Genomic DNA, 15,523 nt, shown 5'->3' with positions numbered 1-15,523 from the left:
GTGGCCGCCGTCCCTGGGCATCAACAAAATGGCGCCGGGGGCTCCCAAATGGCGGCGCGGGGAAGGGGCCGGCGCGGTGCCAGGGCCGCTCTGAGGGCACAATGACTGGCACATAACGGCCCTGGCCACGGCCGCCCCTCGCCATGGCCGTGCCAGCTGTACCCCCCTCCCTCTGCCTTGGCACGGGCAGGCAGCCCCGCCATGGCCGCCTCTGAGGAGGATTAAGGCCGCAGTTGTGTCTCCCTCTTTCTTTCCCCCTCAGTGGCTGAGAACAGGAAACGTGAACCTATCTGAGACTAATTGACTTGCAAATTAATCGTTTGTCCCTGTGCCTGATAATTAGTGCTAACGATTTTTACACCCCCCCCCCCCTTTGCTCTCTCCTCCTCCTCTTTTTTTTAAAGGGGGCTGTTTTCCCTTTCTTTTCCTTCCCCCGCTCCTCTTTTTATCCACCCTCGCTCCGGCTCTTCCCTGAGGATCCCCAGCTGCCCCCGCCGTGGGGTGCGGGTGCTTCGGGGTGCAGGGGCTGGCAGGGCACCCACAGCTGCTGCTTTGCTTCCCACGCCTCGGTGCCAACCTCCAGGCCAGGACAATGGGGCGGGCTGCGAGAAGGGGTCAGGCCTTTGGGAGGCTGCAGAGGGGCTGGCAAGTGGGGGAGCGCTGCTCAGGGACGTGGCATCGCTTTGGAGGCGGCTGCAGCTGAACCCACGGTTCCAAATTTCCCAAATAGCCAGGAAACGGGTGTAAAAAAAAGAAAAAAAAAATTACAAATCACTTCAAAAAGAAGCAATGGTCTGGGGTTGTTTTCTCCAGCCTTCTCTCTTCCTCTGTTTTTTTTCCGTGGATATATCTTGTTTTCACAAGTCAAAAAAGGTGTTTTTCCCGGGGGAAGGCAGCTAAATGAAAATATTTGAGGCTGGGGACTGGAATCAGTGGTGTTGTGGCTTTGTCCAAAAGTGTCACCTGAAGCAAGGGCGCTGCAGGGGATGGACAGTGCTGCTGCTGGAGCACGAAGTCAATGTGAGAGAAGGGGGGAAGTTGCTTTGTGGTCATTTTTGTGTCCGAGGCCTCTCGGTGCAGCCCAATGGAGCTCAGTTGTGCTTAGGGCTGGTGGGAGAGGACGTGTTCACATCAGTGGTGATATGTCAACAGGAAAACACAATTTTATTGAAATCAATGTATTTTACAGGAATATTTCCCTGTCAGCAGCAGAATAACCCTGCTAATTGTGATATTCCAGTGCATTTATTGAGGATTGGTAACATAACATATCATAAAGTACCTTAATACTTTACTTTCAGTAAACTTCTGCTGTCTGTTGCATCTTCAGTGACACTGTACTGCGCAAATAATTGAAAATTCTGTTTCGGTGCAATTCAAACCCAAACACTTTGTTGCTCCTGTGTGGGAACTCTTGAGGAATTCCACTCAGCAATTTAAATTTTTTTTCTCCCCTGTTAGGAGGAAAAGATGCCATTTGAGGGAGATGTGTTAGGGAGGAGGGAGACCTTTTGTGATGTTGAGCTCCTCTTTCTTCCCTGTCTGGATGGGATTTGGATCCTCCCAGTGCCAGGCAGGCCGAGAGGTAAAACAGCCCCCCTGTGCTGTGCTCAGGACTCTGACTGGTCCCAGACTGTGGCAGAGCCAGGGTTTTTCCACCCTCCCCATTCCTGACCCTGAGTCAGGCTGCAGGAGAAACAGCCGTGCCCAGCCAACCCCCAGGGATCCCCCAGCCTTCTCCAGAGTGGAGGGGAAGTTCCCACTGACCATCTCATCCCCCCAGCCACGAGGTGCTTGCTCCTCTGACACCCAACTGTTGATAATTAAATGGATCCTTTTCTTTGCAGCTCTTCCCCCCACATGCTTCTAGTGCCTGACATTATTTGTCAGCCATAGCCCTGCTGAAATCCTATTTTTGCTCCCCTCCCTACCCTGCTTTGTGTCCAGGGCTCTCTCATCTCTGGTTGTGCTGGTCCCCCTTCCCTCGGAGCCGGGAGTCCATAAACCCCGAGCCGCTGCCAGCCTCATGAACTCGCTCTGTTTGGTTTGTCCAGAGTTAATTGCACACAAACTCCAGCCTGTTGGCACACAGGGGCTCTTTGTTCCTGCAAGAATCACTTGCCCTCCGAGGTCACAGCGGCCAAGGCCTGCTGTCCCCGAGGGTCACCCTGCCGACATGCACTGTCAGTCTGATCCCTGCGCCCCGGGACGGGACAGGTGGCTGCAGGGAGAAAGCTGGAACGGGGAGCTGAGGCATCGGTGGAGCCTTTTGGGTCAAGCTCATTGAAGTAATGGGATGATTAGCAAGGATTGCTGAGCTTTATGGCTGGGGAGGAGAAGAGAGGGTGAAAGAGACGTTAGGGGTGGATTAACCCCTGTCAGACCTGTACAAGAGGTTTCCCAGATTAAATACAAGTTCAGTGGTCTGTAAATGTTCCCCTTTCACCGGCTGCTTCCCCCAAGCAGCTCTGGAGTTAAAGTTCTGCAGCTCATGTTAGGGACCTGCTTGTGCTCTTGAGGCCCACATCCTTTAACTCCCCTGAATCAACATCCCTGTGCTCTTAGAGACTTGAGTGACAGATTAACCTGGATACTTCTACTTCCTTCTGATTAGCTTTCCAAAGTGCGCAGGAGCAACCAACAAACTTTTATTGCATTTATGGTCCTTTCAAGAAGTTTTGGGTGATGTTCCCATCTGTACTGCACTAGCACTGTGGAGGCAGAGGCTGTGGAGGATGTGGCTGCCATGGTCTGGCATTCCAGGACAGCAGAAACCCTGAAATCCTGTGTGGAAGCGGGTGCTGCTCGGAGCCACAGGCACACAGGTCACCTTGGTCTCTTGATGGCTCAGCTTTGCAGGGGACAGAAGTGGCTGCTGCTGGGTGCAGGCAACATCACTGAGGGCATTGAGGGCTTAGTGCCCCCTTGGCAGAACTGTGGCCATTCTGAAAACCCTTTCTGACTCCCTTCCCAGCCCAGGCATAACCTCTGTGCCTCTGCTTCCCTCTTCAGCATCCTTCAGGCTCCACCTGGATGAGACCAAGGGACAAGTTACAACTGGTTTCAGAGGGAAATGGGGCTGGTGACTGGCAGCAGCAGTGGGAATGGTGCCCTTCTTCGATGCCCTGCAGAGTGGCAGAAGGCCCTGGGAGCTCATCAGCTCTGGAGGGGAAGTTCCCACTGGCCATATCCTCGGGCAGGTGGGCACTGGCCCAGAGGTGGGCAGCCCTGTGCAGACCCTCGGTGCTGGGCGGGCTGGCGAGACGCTGCTCGAGGCGGTTTCCCAATCTTGCGCACCTGGTACTCTGTCAATGCAGCCACTTGGCTAAATGTGGGTCATTGTAGGAGGATGCAGCCACTCAAGCAAACAAGCCTCAATTGCCCACTGATTGGGGTGGCTGAGAGCACCATCACTGAAATTTCTGAGGGGGGAGGCATTAATAATCCCCATTCTGTCTCTGCAGCCCTTGCCCCCTTGTTATTTCCCTCTTTGTGTCTTAATTTGGCCCATTATTATTATTTTATAAAAGGGCCTTTTCTCCACCCCCTCCCTCTTGAAGACACTCCTTAGACCGATGGGAAAATGGCAAGGAATAATTATGAAAAACATCAGTGAAGAGAGGGCCATCTGAGAGGGATTAAAGGATTACAATTAAAACTCATTTTAGGGAGGTGATGTGACATTAGCGTTTTCATTCTTCCCCCCCACCCCCCTTCCCCAAACACCCTCCAGGATATCTGGGTCTAAGTTGATTAAATGACAAACTCCAGCTCAGAGGGAAACAACAACAAATTAAAAACTGAGTAAAATGAAAAACAACAACCCAAAAATGATTTACAAAATGAAGTGAAAATGAGGTCACAGAATTACTGGAAGTCTGGCGGCAGCTGGAAGTGGGGTGGACAGAGCACCTGCCATTAATAGCAGGTTTCTGATGGTGGGAGCATCTCCCTGCTCCTGCTCCAGAGGCAGGTGAAGTTGTCTGAGGTCTCTCCTCCAGATACAACTGGAGTGTTGGGCTGTGGCAGTGGTTGTTTTGGCAGGGCTGGTGCTCTGCGCTGGTTTTGCCAGCTCTGTGCTCCACTGAGGCCACGCTGGGCTCTGCTTTGGGAGCAGGGTGCGGACATGGTGCTGGCCCTGCCCTCCCTCCAGCAGGGAGCAGATCCCAGCCTGGAAGGTGCCCCAGTGCCAAGGCAGTGTCCCTTCCTGGCGTGCTTCCATGGCCCATTTTCTCATCTCCTTTTGCAGCTCTTACTGATGGCTGGAGCCAGCCAGCCCCCGCCCCACGCGGCTTTGAGCAGCTCCGGCACCGTTCCCGGTGCTCATTCCGACCCTCCCTGAGCAGAGTGAAGCTGAGCCTGTGCTGCAAACACCTTCCCTCTCTCCTCCTTTTTCATGGGGATGCACAAAGGGTCCTGCTCATTCTGCCTCCGTTGTGGAGAATCCTGATGGGGCTCCTGAGGGTGGGAGCTGTTTAGGCTGGCATTGAAATTCAGCGCTGTCGTAAATGAGGGGAGTTGGGAAAGGCAGCGTGCTTGGAGTGGGAGCTGCCGTGTCCAAATGGAAACACTCTGAGCTGGGGTTTTATTTGTTGTGGAAAGCAAATTCTAGGATGACTGCTGGCCATTTCAGTGAATAAATATGAAGCCTGAGATGGGGGATTTCCCTTTAGAAACCAAAAATATCTGTAAATCAAACTATACAGATGATGTGGACACCTAAAGCCATGCTGCCAGCCCTATTGGAAGGGGGGATTACATGAAGATGCGGAGGCAGATGAATGACTCAGGCTCTGCAGTTCACAGCGCTTAGGAAGTTTTGGCTGCTAGAATCTGATCTGTAGGGCCCCAATAACCACAGTGGGACTGATCCCACATCCTGCCCTGAAAGCACATCTCTTACTGCTTAAACTCGGCCACAAAGCCTGCAAGTGTGTGGTTGGGAACGCTTTCCCTCCAGCCTGTGCGTTTCAGCCGTGCAGCTTTGGGCTGCAGAGCAAGAGCAGAGCAGAGCTTCTCCTACATCCTCCTGTTTCTCCTGCCAAAGAGGTCGGGCTCAAACCCAGCCTCTTCGCTTTCGCCTCCATTCAGCAGCCTGGCATAACTGGGCATCTCATCACGTGGCCGCGCACGTGGGCGCGAGCGCTCGTCATGTGAGGTGCCATATCGTGTCTCATATTGGGAGGCCGGGAGAGCTGGAAAAGCTTAACGGAAGGGAAACTCCCCCTCCTCCCCCCCAGATCCAGCCTATTTTCTTTCCTCTTCTTTTGTTTCTGATTTCCGGAACTATGCGGCAAAGCAAAGCGTGGGGAGAAGAAAGAGGCTGAAGAGAGCTGGCATCTGGCAGGGAAAAGAACAAAATAGCAGAGCAGGGCTTTCCTAGGCAGGAGCAGGGAAGGCGAGCAGCGACTGCTTGGGAACTGGGCAAGCCCCGGGAAAATTCAGGGTCTAAACATGGAGCTGGCCCCAGGCAAGTGTAAATGGGCACAGAGCTTGTGGTGAAGGCAGCAGAGGGGTCAGCCCAGCAGCTCGAATTGTACTCTGCTCATGGGCATCCTCCTCACTGCTCCCTCCTTCACAGCATCTGTTCCTCCATGTCCCTCCTGCTCCATCCCCCTGAGCCTGTCCCAGCAGTGAATTCCCCAAGGCCATTGCCTGCACGTCCTGCCCCGTGTCAAGATGCTGGTGTGATTTGGCCCCAAACAGAGGGGAGGTAGAGGTGGAGGCCATTCTCCTGCACACGCTTTCTCTGAGCACACACAATGATCGGTGTGGCACAGTTCATCCTGCGATGTCCCTTTTACAGTTGCGGCTGAGAGTTGCCTGAATATATTTTTATTCCTGTTATTTCCTCTGTCCTGGCCAGTACAGAAAGAGGTCTTTGCATACAGACCCAATGTTAATTAGGTAAATTAATTAGGACCAAGATGCAGTGTTTTCCCCCTGAGGAGGAAATACAGTAAACTCCATTTTTGTGAGTTGTTTATTCAGCCAGGGGGGTCGAAGGAGAATAGCCGTGTCAAAGAAGCTGCCATTTTCAAGGTCCTTGTGTCCCTTCTGCACCGCCCTAGAAAGGGAACAAAACTGTTGACAGCAAAATCTCAGCAGGAGCCCCTGGGCTGAGGGGCACAGGGAAGCGAAGTGGAAAGGGTGCCAGGTTTCCGAGCGCCTGGAGGGAACAGGCTTTGGTCTCCGGCGTTTCAATGGACCGGGGAAAGCAAATCAGCCCTTTCAAGGCCAATCATGCTGTTCTCGAAGGCACACACTGGAGACAATGCCAGCGGGGCAGCAGGAAAGGGACTGGGTGGCCATGGCAAGGCCGAGGGCAGGAGAGCTTCTGAGGGCCAAGAGCCAGTGACCGTGCTCCTGCTCCATCCATCCTGCTCCTCAGAGCCCTGGGAAAGGTGCTGGGATGCACTGGTGCATCAGGAACAGCCCAGGGAGGCTGTTTCCATGTGTGTTTCTATTTTGTGTTGTCTCTTCCCTCTCCCCCAGCAGAGCCACGGTTTGTGTGGTGAAGAAGCATGGAGGCACTAAGCACCTCCCTGACCTTCTCCCCACCCCAGCCTTTTATTCACAGTTTTTAATTCATTCCACCCTGAAAGCTTGTGACCCGGGAGAGCCTGATCCCAGCCCATGAGCCTGCTCCAGTGTGTCTCCTGGGCATGGCGTGTTTATGAGTGGATGGATGGACTCCCCGAGACGTGCAGGTTCGTGGCTGCAGTTGGGGTCTTTTCATGCCCGGGTGCTCCTGTGTCTCCTGGAGAGGAGCAAAGGCAGGTTTGCCTTGGCAGCCTCTCCCAGCCCAGTGCTCTGCCCACAGCACCATCTCCTGTCAGCATCGCTCAGGCTTGCAGGGGCAGTGCATCCTGGGAATTTCCTTCCCCAGTGCCAGAATACCTTCACCCCAAGTCCGAGAGTGCAGATGATCTTCCGTCATCATATTTAACCCCCCCTCCCCATCCCTGACCAAAGGCAGGATGAAAGTGGCGGGGTTTTTTTCCTCTTTCTTTCTTTTTCTAATGGCGTTTCATTAGCCTCCAAATCAGACAGGCGAAACAATGGTGTTCTGTCAGCGATGGGCTTTCGTGCTGATTTCATCTCCTCTCTCATCCGTATGCAAACCAGCTTCCAGCAGGCTTTGGTCATGCCATGGAAACCGAGGTGCAGGCCCGGAATGGGGGTTCTCGGAGTGAGAAATCTCCTGTTCGCTTTTTCCCATTTGCATAATGCAACTTTTCTTCCCCCAGACACTGAGGCGCTTTGTTTATAGAGAGCCAAGAGAAAGGGGGATGCTGGGGACAGAGGAGGGACCGCGGGGAGGGGGGAAGCGCCCGGTGGGAGTGGGGAAGAGGAGGGCAGCGCTCGCAAAAGAAGAACACGCAGAGAAAAGTGCAGGGCGACTGGAAGGGAATATATATGAGGATGGGGACTGGGAAATGGGGCTGGGCCAGTTCCCCGTGATCCTGGGACCCGTGCGCTCCTTTGGCCTCTGTGAGCCAGCCGAAGGGTGTCGGGGGGACTTGGCGTGGCTGAGGATCCAGCTGGGAGCCTGGATCTGAGCTGAATTAAAGCCGGTTGTCATGATAATGCCCCCCAGAGGAAGCAGGAGCCTTTTCAAGCCTTGCATGAAATACCTCAAAGGGTTTTGTGCAAGAAGTCTCTAAGATCTTCAACTGGTGGAAACCGAAGGTTGTTTGGGGAAATAGTGACCCACGGGGCACATGGGAAGGTGGCTAAGTGACAGGCAGCAGAGCGTGAGGACCCGGCTGTCCTGGGAGCTGGGGGCAGAAAAGGTGGGGGGATAAAATCATCCCAGATTTATTCCCAGTGCTGTGTGGGGCTGGGAGAGAAGGAGGTTAACAAAACACAATTACAACCCATTTCTCTCCCTTGAAACGTGGCAAACTGCAAGGTGGCACAGGGGGGCAGGAGGGTGAAGGGATCAAATTGTCCAGTCCCCACCAAAACCCTGATTTACCCCCCTTCCTTGTACATCTTCTGCAAAGCGGTGATCTGCTGCTCTCAGTTTGAGACCTACGAGGGCAAGGGGCTGCTCTTACGAGTCTCATCATCTCTGATGGCTGCACCTCCTAGAAACAAACCTGCTTCTTGTGGCTCCATCCTGGGCAACAGACTTTGATTTGTGAATTGGATGGATGCACGATTAATAGTAATAATAACAATAATAGCAACGAAATGTATTAATCAGTGACGGATGACAGACACGAAACCTGCAATTAGAAGTATTTTAGGATATGTAAAAATCCCTGTAAATGATTTGCAAATGAGGTGCAGACAGTAAAGCAGGCGGCAATGGAGATATTTTTGGGTTTTGCCTCAATGTGGGACTGCTCTGTTTTTAAGGTGCTTCAATGTGAATTGAATGTACAGACACGTTCCTGAGGGGAAGTCTTGTGTTGGAACTGCAAAATGTGTGACTGTTGCTCCAAAGTGTGGGATGTTCCTCCAGGACCAGTGAAATCCTACAGGGCAGGGCCAGCAGAGCTACAGACAGGAGCCTCAGTGATTCACAGACCTGCACATGGAAATTGCACGGATTTAGGTGGGAATTGTTCGAGCCTCTCTTGTGCCATTTGCACTTCAGGGGTGTGGTTACACATGGTACCAGATGTTACTCCAACCCTGTTAAAGGGCAGCTGGGATTCATACTGGATGATCTACACAATGTGAAATATTAAATCTTTACCTGTGGGCAGGAGAATTCTGCAGTCTAATCCCAGAATCTGGTATTCTGGGACAGGAAGAAAAGTGGAGGGAAAATATTTGTGCTTTGGAGGATTCTGGTGTAACTCTGTGGAGTCCCTTTAGCCAGCAGGGATACCCATCCCTCTCAGGTGCACTGGTACCTCCATGTAGCATGTGGAGCAGCTGGGATGCTGCAAATGCTCTGTAAAAGGGATGGGGATTGTGAGGAGTCTGGTTTGGGGCTTTTTCTCATTGTTTTTAGTCTGGTTTCTGCAGAAAATGAGATTTCTGCCATGACAGGGAATTCTGTCATTTCTCACTTCTCTCCCAGGAACTTCCGAAATAGGACGACTTCAGCTCCATTTGGCTCAATGTCAGTTTTTGATCCCCAGTCAGTGGGAGCTGCTTTGGTATTTCAGTTACATTTGTTTTTTCAGAAGCTTATTTCTACTGTTGGCTCTAAAAAGCTGTTTTTACTTCAAGACAAGACTGGAGAAGGGCTGTGAACCTTTCCCTTTGGACAGGGAGGCAGAGGGGTCTCTGTGGTGGGGGTGCAAACTGCAAATGCCTCAGCCTAACGAGCTCTGTGATTAACAAAGCATCAGAGCATTCCAGTCCAAGGGGGCTCCGGTCCAGAGTGTTTGTGAAGGAGGCTCACACACCTCGGACAGCGCTTGGCTGCTCCTGCCTGTTCTGAGACAGAGCTGCTGCTGGGTTCGGGCAGTTGCCTGTCCCAAGCTCACTGTGGTGGCCTTTGGGCAGTGACATGGGATCAGACAAAGGAGCAGGGTGTGATTAAAAGCCGTGGCTTGGGCTTTGCAGGTGTCCCATGCCAGGACAGGAAGGGGCAGCGGGTCGGCCTCTGCCAGAGCAGGGAGGGGACCAACCATCATCCCCTCCACGCTCGCCCTCCCGGCCTCCAGCCTGCTGGTCATGCCAATTTGTCACCAAGCTGGGATTTCAATTAAACCCCAAAAGAAGGGGTCAAAGGTTATGCAAACACGTTGGTAAAGGCCACTCGCCTGGAGGGCTCTCCCGGGGCCACTGGAGCCGGCCCCTTGCTTTACACAGTCCCGATTGACCCGGGCTGAGGCCGGCATTGTTCCCCCTGCTCCATTCAAGAGGCAGTTTGTCAATAAAATTGACCTCTCGACTCCTGGGGGTGCTGCCACCTCATCTTCCTCCCTTTGCTGACAGTTTGGATGGAGCAGAGCTAACAGTCCCTCTGTGGTCCCTGTGCCCCTGGACATGCCAAGGGTGAGGGCAGAGATGGGAGCAGGAAGGCCCTGCAGCACTCACGGCAGCTTCTTCTCCCATGGTCGTTTTTATTCTGGCTTCTGCCATTTGGGTTTTGGCACCTGAGGGCAGTTTCTGGCTGGACCCCTTGGAAACACCATCACAAGCAGCAGGTTCTGTTCGTTCTCTCCAGACCTCATTCTCCTTTCAGGGCACTCGTTCTTGTAGCTGCCTCCACAAGAATCCCATGATGGTTTTCTGCCCCTCACCACCCAGGCTGGCTTGGGATGACCTCGAGGTCCCTCCCTGTTACACAACGGACACCAAAGTCCCACGCAAGGCAGCACCTGTCCCTACCAAGCCATGTGCCCACCAGCACATCCACCCACCAGGGGCATGATCCCGCTTTCCAGGGAGGTGTGAGGCTTCCCGGTGGCTTTCGGTGGTGGGACTGCACCAGCCCCTGTGCTGGTGCACTAATTGCACTGGACAGCGTTGCAAACAAGCACTGCTTGAACCCACAAGCCTGAGGAGGCCATTTCAGCTGCGAGATAAATGGATATCGTGGAGCAAGTGGCAATTAGCGTGGGTAAAGAGCCCCTTAGTGACTGTCCCTTACATAACACCTTTGTTCCAGGCCCTTCACTTCATACTCAGTTTGTAAATAAACTTGACTCCCAGCTTTACTGGGGCCTTTATTCCCTCTTTATTTTATTTTATTATTCTTTGAACCCAGGGAAGAACGAGTCGATTGTTCACCCCCAGGGACATGCAGCAATCTGAGGCCCTGCCTGGCCTGGTGGTGCCCGCTCGCCCCAAAACGGGCACTGGCAGCAGCCCATGCCAGAGCCACCCACGCAGCCACCACAGCAGCGATTTTAATTGCTTTGCCCCCGCTGATGGTGCCCGGGGGCTCATTACGCCGCTGGCAATGAATGGGGGCCTGGAAACATGTTTCTGTAATTGCAGTGGCAGTGGGGACTTGCACTGGGGGGTGCGTTGGCAGCGGGGCTGAGTTCTGCCCCCAAAGTTTCGGGTCAGGGATGAAGCCTGGGGGCTCTGGATCACTCCAAGTGCAGGGACCTGTCTCTAACTCACATCATGTCCTCCCTGTCACCATCTAACCCGTGGGAGGCTTTTCCTACACCCACGGTGCCGCTGCAAGGCTGGCAGTGAGCAGAGGCTCCAAAGGCATGGTGGGATGTGCTTTGGAGGATTTGGGGCTTTGGGTGTGCTGTGGTGAGCAGGTCTCCATGGCTCTCCTGCCTTTAGTCTTCACTTGTCACTTCAGCCAGGTCCTTTTCCAAAGGGCAGGGCTGCTTGGGGGGCTCTCGAGGTGTTCAGTGCCATGAGTGGTGGCTCTTCCTCCACTGTCGCTCTGCATGGGCTCTCTCTTTGCTGCTGGTCTTTCAAAGCAGTGTTGGTGATACTGGCCCGTGCTGGGAACTGCTCTTTGTTCAGTGTGGGGATGGCTGGGCCCCTGCTCCTCTCCCGAGCCTTCCCTCTCCCATATGGTGCCCATTATTAGATGTGTGCACCAGCCTTGTCTGACAAGGAGCTTTACAGGTGTCGCTGGGATAACGATTCACACTCTAAGGAAGGTGGGAAAGATGATTAGCTGGCTTTCTATCAAACAGCACACGGCATCAGCTGCTCCGGGTGGTGGGGGCTGTGGATGTGTAAGGACATGTACGCCGGGAGCTCGGGGAGCCCAGGCTTTGTCCTGCTTCTAATTCCAATGGACTCTTGGGCACCTCTTTGTGTGCCTTAGTTTCCCCAGCTGTAGCAGAGGGATGTTGTTATTGCTTTGACTTGTAAAACACCCTTCGAGCAGCTGATTGAGCTCCTGCATTAGCAAGAGGTGAATTAGGCAGGTCTCTTGGCAGCTGGGCTGCCACGGAGAGGGCAAGGGGAGCTGTCAGAGCCGGGGCTCTCAGGGGACAGGGCTGGACACGGAGGACATGAATTAAACAAACCCGCTGGACACAGGCATGCGGTGCAATGTGCCTGGAGTGTGCCCTGAAGGCTGTGAGAGCCCCGTGGCGTGGGGAAGGGTCTCTGGGGCCAGTGTGGCATGGGCAGGCGGGCAGGGCTTGCTCCACGCGGATGTGTCCGTGCCCTGCCCTGCCTACTTCGTGTCTGTGTTTTTGTCCTGCCGGTGTATTTTAAATAAAGACTCATTTTAGCAGGCAGATCCCGGCACCCCTGAGCCTGACACGGACACACTGCACACCCAACCCCTGCGAGCTGGTGGAATATCTTCAGCTCTTTCCACACCTTGAATACTGTTGGAGAGAGACAAAATGGGAAAACGGGAGTAAAATGAGCTGTTCTCGGCTGTCCTTTGCTCCAGTGCAGGGAAAGCTGTTCTGTCTCCCGTTACGTCTCCCCAGGTCAGGCTGCGATCCGGAGGTGAGCCCTGCCTTGAGAAGTGATGGAGCAGAGGGGTTCCCTGCAGGGCTGGGGAAACTGAGGCACGAGCGGAGTCTGGCACCCAAACCACCCCCGAGGCAGCGGAGGTGTGAATGGGGTGCTCGCTTAAGCTCCTCGTGCTCGGTCGGGGTGCGATCCTCACCCCGACACAGCCGCGACCCTCCCGTCCCGGGACGGCCCCGGGCGCTGCGGGCAGAGCCGGCGCTGCCTCTCCCCGAGGCCGGGGCCGGCGGGATTATCTGCTTAGCTGCACCATCTGTTCCTCAAACTGCCATCATTATGTTCAACTTGGGAAGAAAACGGCCCCTACAGAGAAGCAATTTGTTCGCTGACTAAACCTTTCAGGCTCTCGCCTTCCCCGGCTCCCGCCGCCGCCGCACGGAGAGCTCCGCGCTCGGGGCCGCGCTTAAACAACCGCGGGCCGGGCACGCCGGGAACGGGCGTGGGGAGGGCGCAGGGCTCCCCTAATCCCATTACAAAACATAACAGCCTTTCAGAGGGGCCGGGGGCCGGGCGAGGGGAGGAGGAGGGAGGTCCATTTCACACCCGACCCCGACGTCTGGGGGTCTCGCAATGATCTCACTGGAGGGGCTTTTCTTCCCGTCGCAGTGGGTTGCTTTAGAAATGTGCTGCGAGGAGATCAGAAAGGAGAAGGGGGCTTCCTGAGAAAGGGGAGGAGAGGGCTGGGAAGGAGGTGAGGTGGGAGAAGGTGGCGTGGAGCTGGGGTGAGCCCTGCACCTCGGGCTAAGGGTGACAAATGGAGCCCAGCACCTCCTTGCTGGGGCACCAGCCCTCGTGCCCCTTCTCCTTCTAGCATCCCTCGTCTCCCTCTAGCATCTCTTGTCTCCCTCTAGCATCCTTCCTCTCCCCCTAGCATCCCTCCTCTCCCTCTTGCATCCCTCCTCTCCCTCTTGCATCCCTCCTCTCTCCCTTGCATCCCTCCTCTCCCTCTAGCATGTTACACGGACATGGGTACAGGGATGTGTCCTCCCCCGCTGCCTGAGTGGGGAGTGGGGCTGCAGTCCCTGCAGAAGCCTCCCCCAGTGCCTGCAGAGATGGGTGACCCACTTCCCTGTGTTTTGTCACGGAATTTCAGTGACACCAAAGCATTTGATGTGTTGATTTCACCGGTTTTCTGTGATGGACAATGAAAGTGGGAGAAGTTAAAGTTTGACAGTTTGATAGTTTGACTTACACAAAAGCAAGAAGTTTTGACTTAATGCTGTGTTTTAAAGTGACGTTTTATGATCACCTGCAAACAGGTGCTTTTCATTAACTATTTGCATTTTTTTGTTCAGTCAGTTAAAGGAAACCTGTGTCCTTCAACAGCAGCAGATATCAGAACAAGAGGGTCCCACCTGTGGCTACTTTAGTTGGGAGGCAAAGCATTTGCCCCAAACTTTGCTGTGCTGACCCTGCACCCCTGTCCTCTCTGTGTGGGGTAGGGCTGTGGTCCCCTCCTCAGGGGTGGTGGCACACCTGTGCCTGCAGGAACCCCACATGGTGGGTGCTGGAGTCTGGCAGCCACCCCAGATTCATGGGAAATGGGACCCCAAGGTGTCCCCCCCACCGGGGACCCCCATCACATCCTCCATGGCCCCTCTAGGAGTCCTCTGGGGCTGTGCCCCTGCTCCAGTTGCTGCAGGACCCTCTGTGGGTTCATTCGAGGTGAACACCACATTCCCAGGGTGTTCCCATCTGCTCCCAGGCGGGGTGACAGCCTCTTTGTGGGGAGCAGTGGGGCCCTGGTTGTGGGGGTCTTGGGGCTGCAGTGCCAATGGTGCTGGGGACCCCGGTGTCACCCTCCTCCTGCCCCTGGGTGCTGCCTGCTCGGGCTGTCCCACGCTCCAGTGACTGCACCATCCTCAGGCAGATGGGGCAACCCATGAAACCCAACAAATGGGCATCAGTGTTTGGGGTGCAGGGGAAACTGAGGGGCTTTGCCTTCCTCACTGGATGACACCCAAAGGAAACAGCCAGCAGAGCTGGGTAGGTGCCATGAGAATTCAGGGGCAAATCCTGAAGCTACAAAAAAATACATATATTTTAATTGTCGTGTACAAAAGTGTCTGTACAAAGTCTGCTGCTTTCTGTTCAGCCTCCTGTGCCCATTCCCCAACACAGTCATCCCTCCTCCCCTCATTGCCTTCCTTCAGAGAGCAGCTGATGGGGAAATTAAGCAAGGAGCAGAGAGGGGAAGTGGCTGAGCCAAGCCTGGACACCCCGAGGTGACCCTGGGAGCAAAAGTTGCTCCCACAACAAGCACTGGGATACTGCAGCACCTCTTCACCCTGCAAAGGCCTGTGGACACCCAGCTATTCCCAAAATGTTTGGGACCAGGAGCTGGCTCCCACATGGGTACAAGCATGACCATCTCCAGAGCAGGCTGCTGGGAAGTTCAGGCTGCCAGAAGCCAGCTGGCACTGGCAGTGACAGACCACTGGTGGTGCGGGAACTCACCGGGGATTCAGGGTCATTACACCAAGGTGCTGATGCCCAGCTCCTTCCCGCTTGCCCTGTGCTCACATCCTTCCTCAGCCACCTGCAGCAGAGACATGGTCAGGGGCAGAAATGGGCGCTACTCCAGGCAGGGTGGGGGCAGGAGAAAATGGCCTCGAGTTGCACTAGGAGGGTTTAGATGGAATATTGGGGGAAATTCTTTCACTGGAAGAGTTGTCCAGCTCTGGCACAGGCTGCCCAGGGGAGTGCTAAAGTCACCATCCCTGGAGGGATTCAACAGTCTGGTGGATGTGGCCTTTGGGGACGTGGTTTAGTGGTGGCCTTGGCAGTAGTTGAATGGTTGGACCTGGTGCTTTTAGAGGGCTTTTCCAACCTGAGTCAGGAATTCTGAGTCCATGACCAGGGGCATTTACTGCAGCTTTCCTGCCCTAAATGCTGCTGCAAGAGGAGGGAGAGTACCAACAGCTGGGGGGAAATACCCAACCTCTGCTGCTGCCTGAGACCCATAAACCCCTTTTTGCCAACAATTCCCCAGTTTTACCTCCCATAAGACGGTGTTTTCCATGTACTGCGCGTCCGCGGAACACCTCAGCATCTTGATTTTCAGGATGGCACCTGAGGACGCCGAAGCCGGGCGAGGGCGTCTGAGAGCGGGGCGGCCGCTGCCCGGGCTTCCCCTGACATC

General features: G+C 54.5%; 1 protein-coding gene across 1 annotated transcript in view; it reads right to left on the bottom strand.

The window, feature by feature from the left end:
• Positions 1-13,443: 13,443 nt before the first annotated feature.
• The window catches only part of LOC107214502 (ammonium transporter Rh type B), a 6,355-nt gene continuing 4,275 nt past the window's right edge, over positions 13,444-15,523 (bottom strand). Inside the window, exons 9-10 of the mRNA XM_015649987.2 lie at positions 15,380-15,453; positions 13,444-14,920 (exon numbers count right to left, since the gene is read on the bottom strand). Coding sequence (XP_015505473.1) covers positions 14,855-14,920; positions 15,380-15,453 — 140 coding nt within the window. The 3' untranslated portion in view covers positions 13,444-14,854. The remainder of the gene's footprint in view (positions 14,921-15,379; positions 15,454-15,523) is intronic.

This window comes from Parus major, chromosome 25LG1 (genome assembly GCF_001522545.3).
Source record: "Parus major isolate Abel chromosome 25LG1, Parus_major1.1, whole genome shotgun sequence".
Lineage (NCBI taxonomy): Eukaryota > Metazoa > Chordata > Aves > Passeriformes > Paridae > Parus > Parus major.
This window is presented reverse-complemented; position numbering and strand designations above follow the sequence as displayed.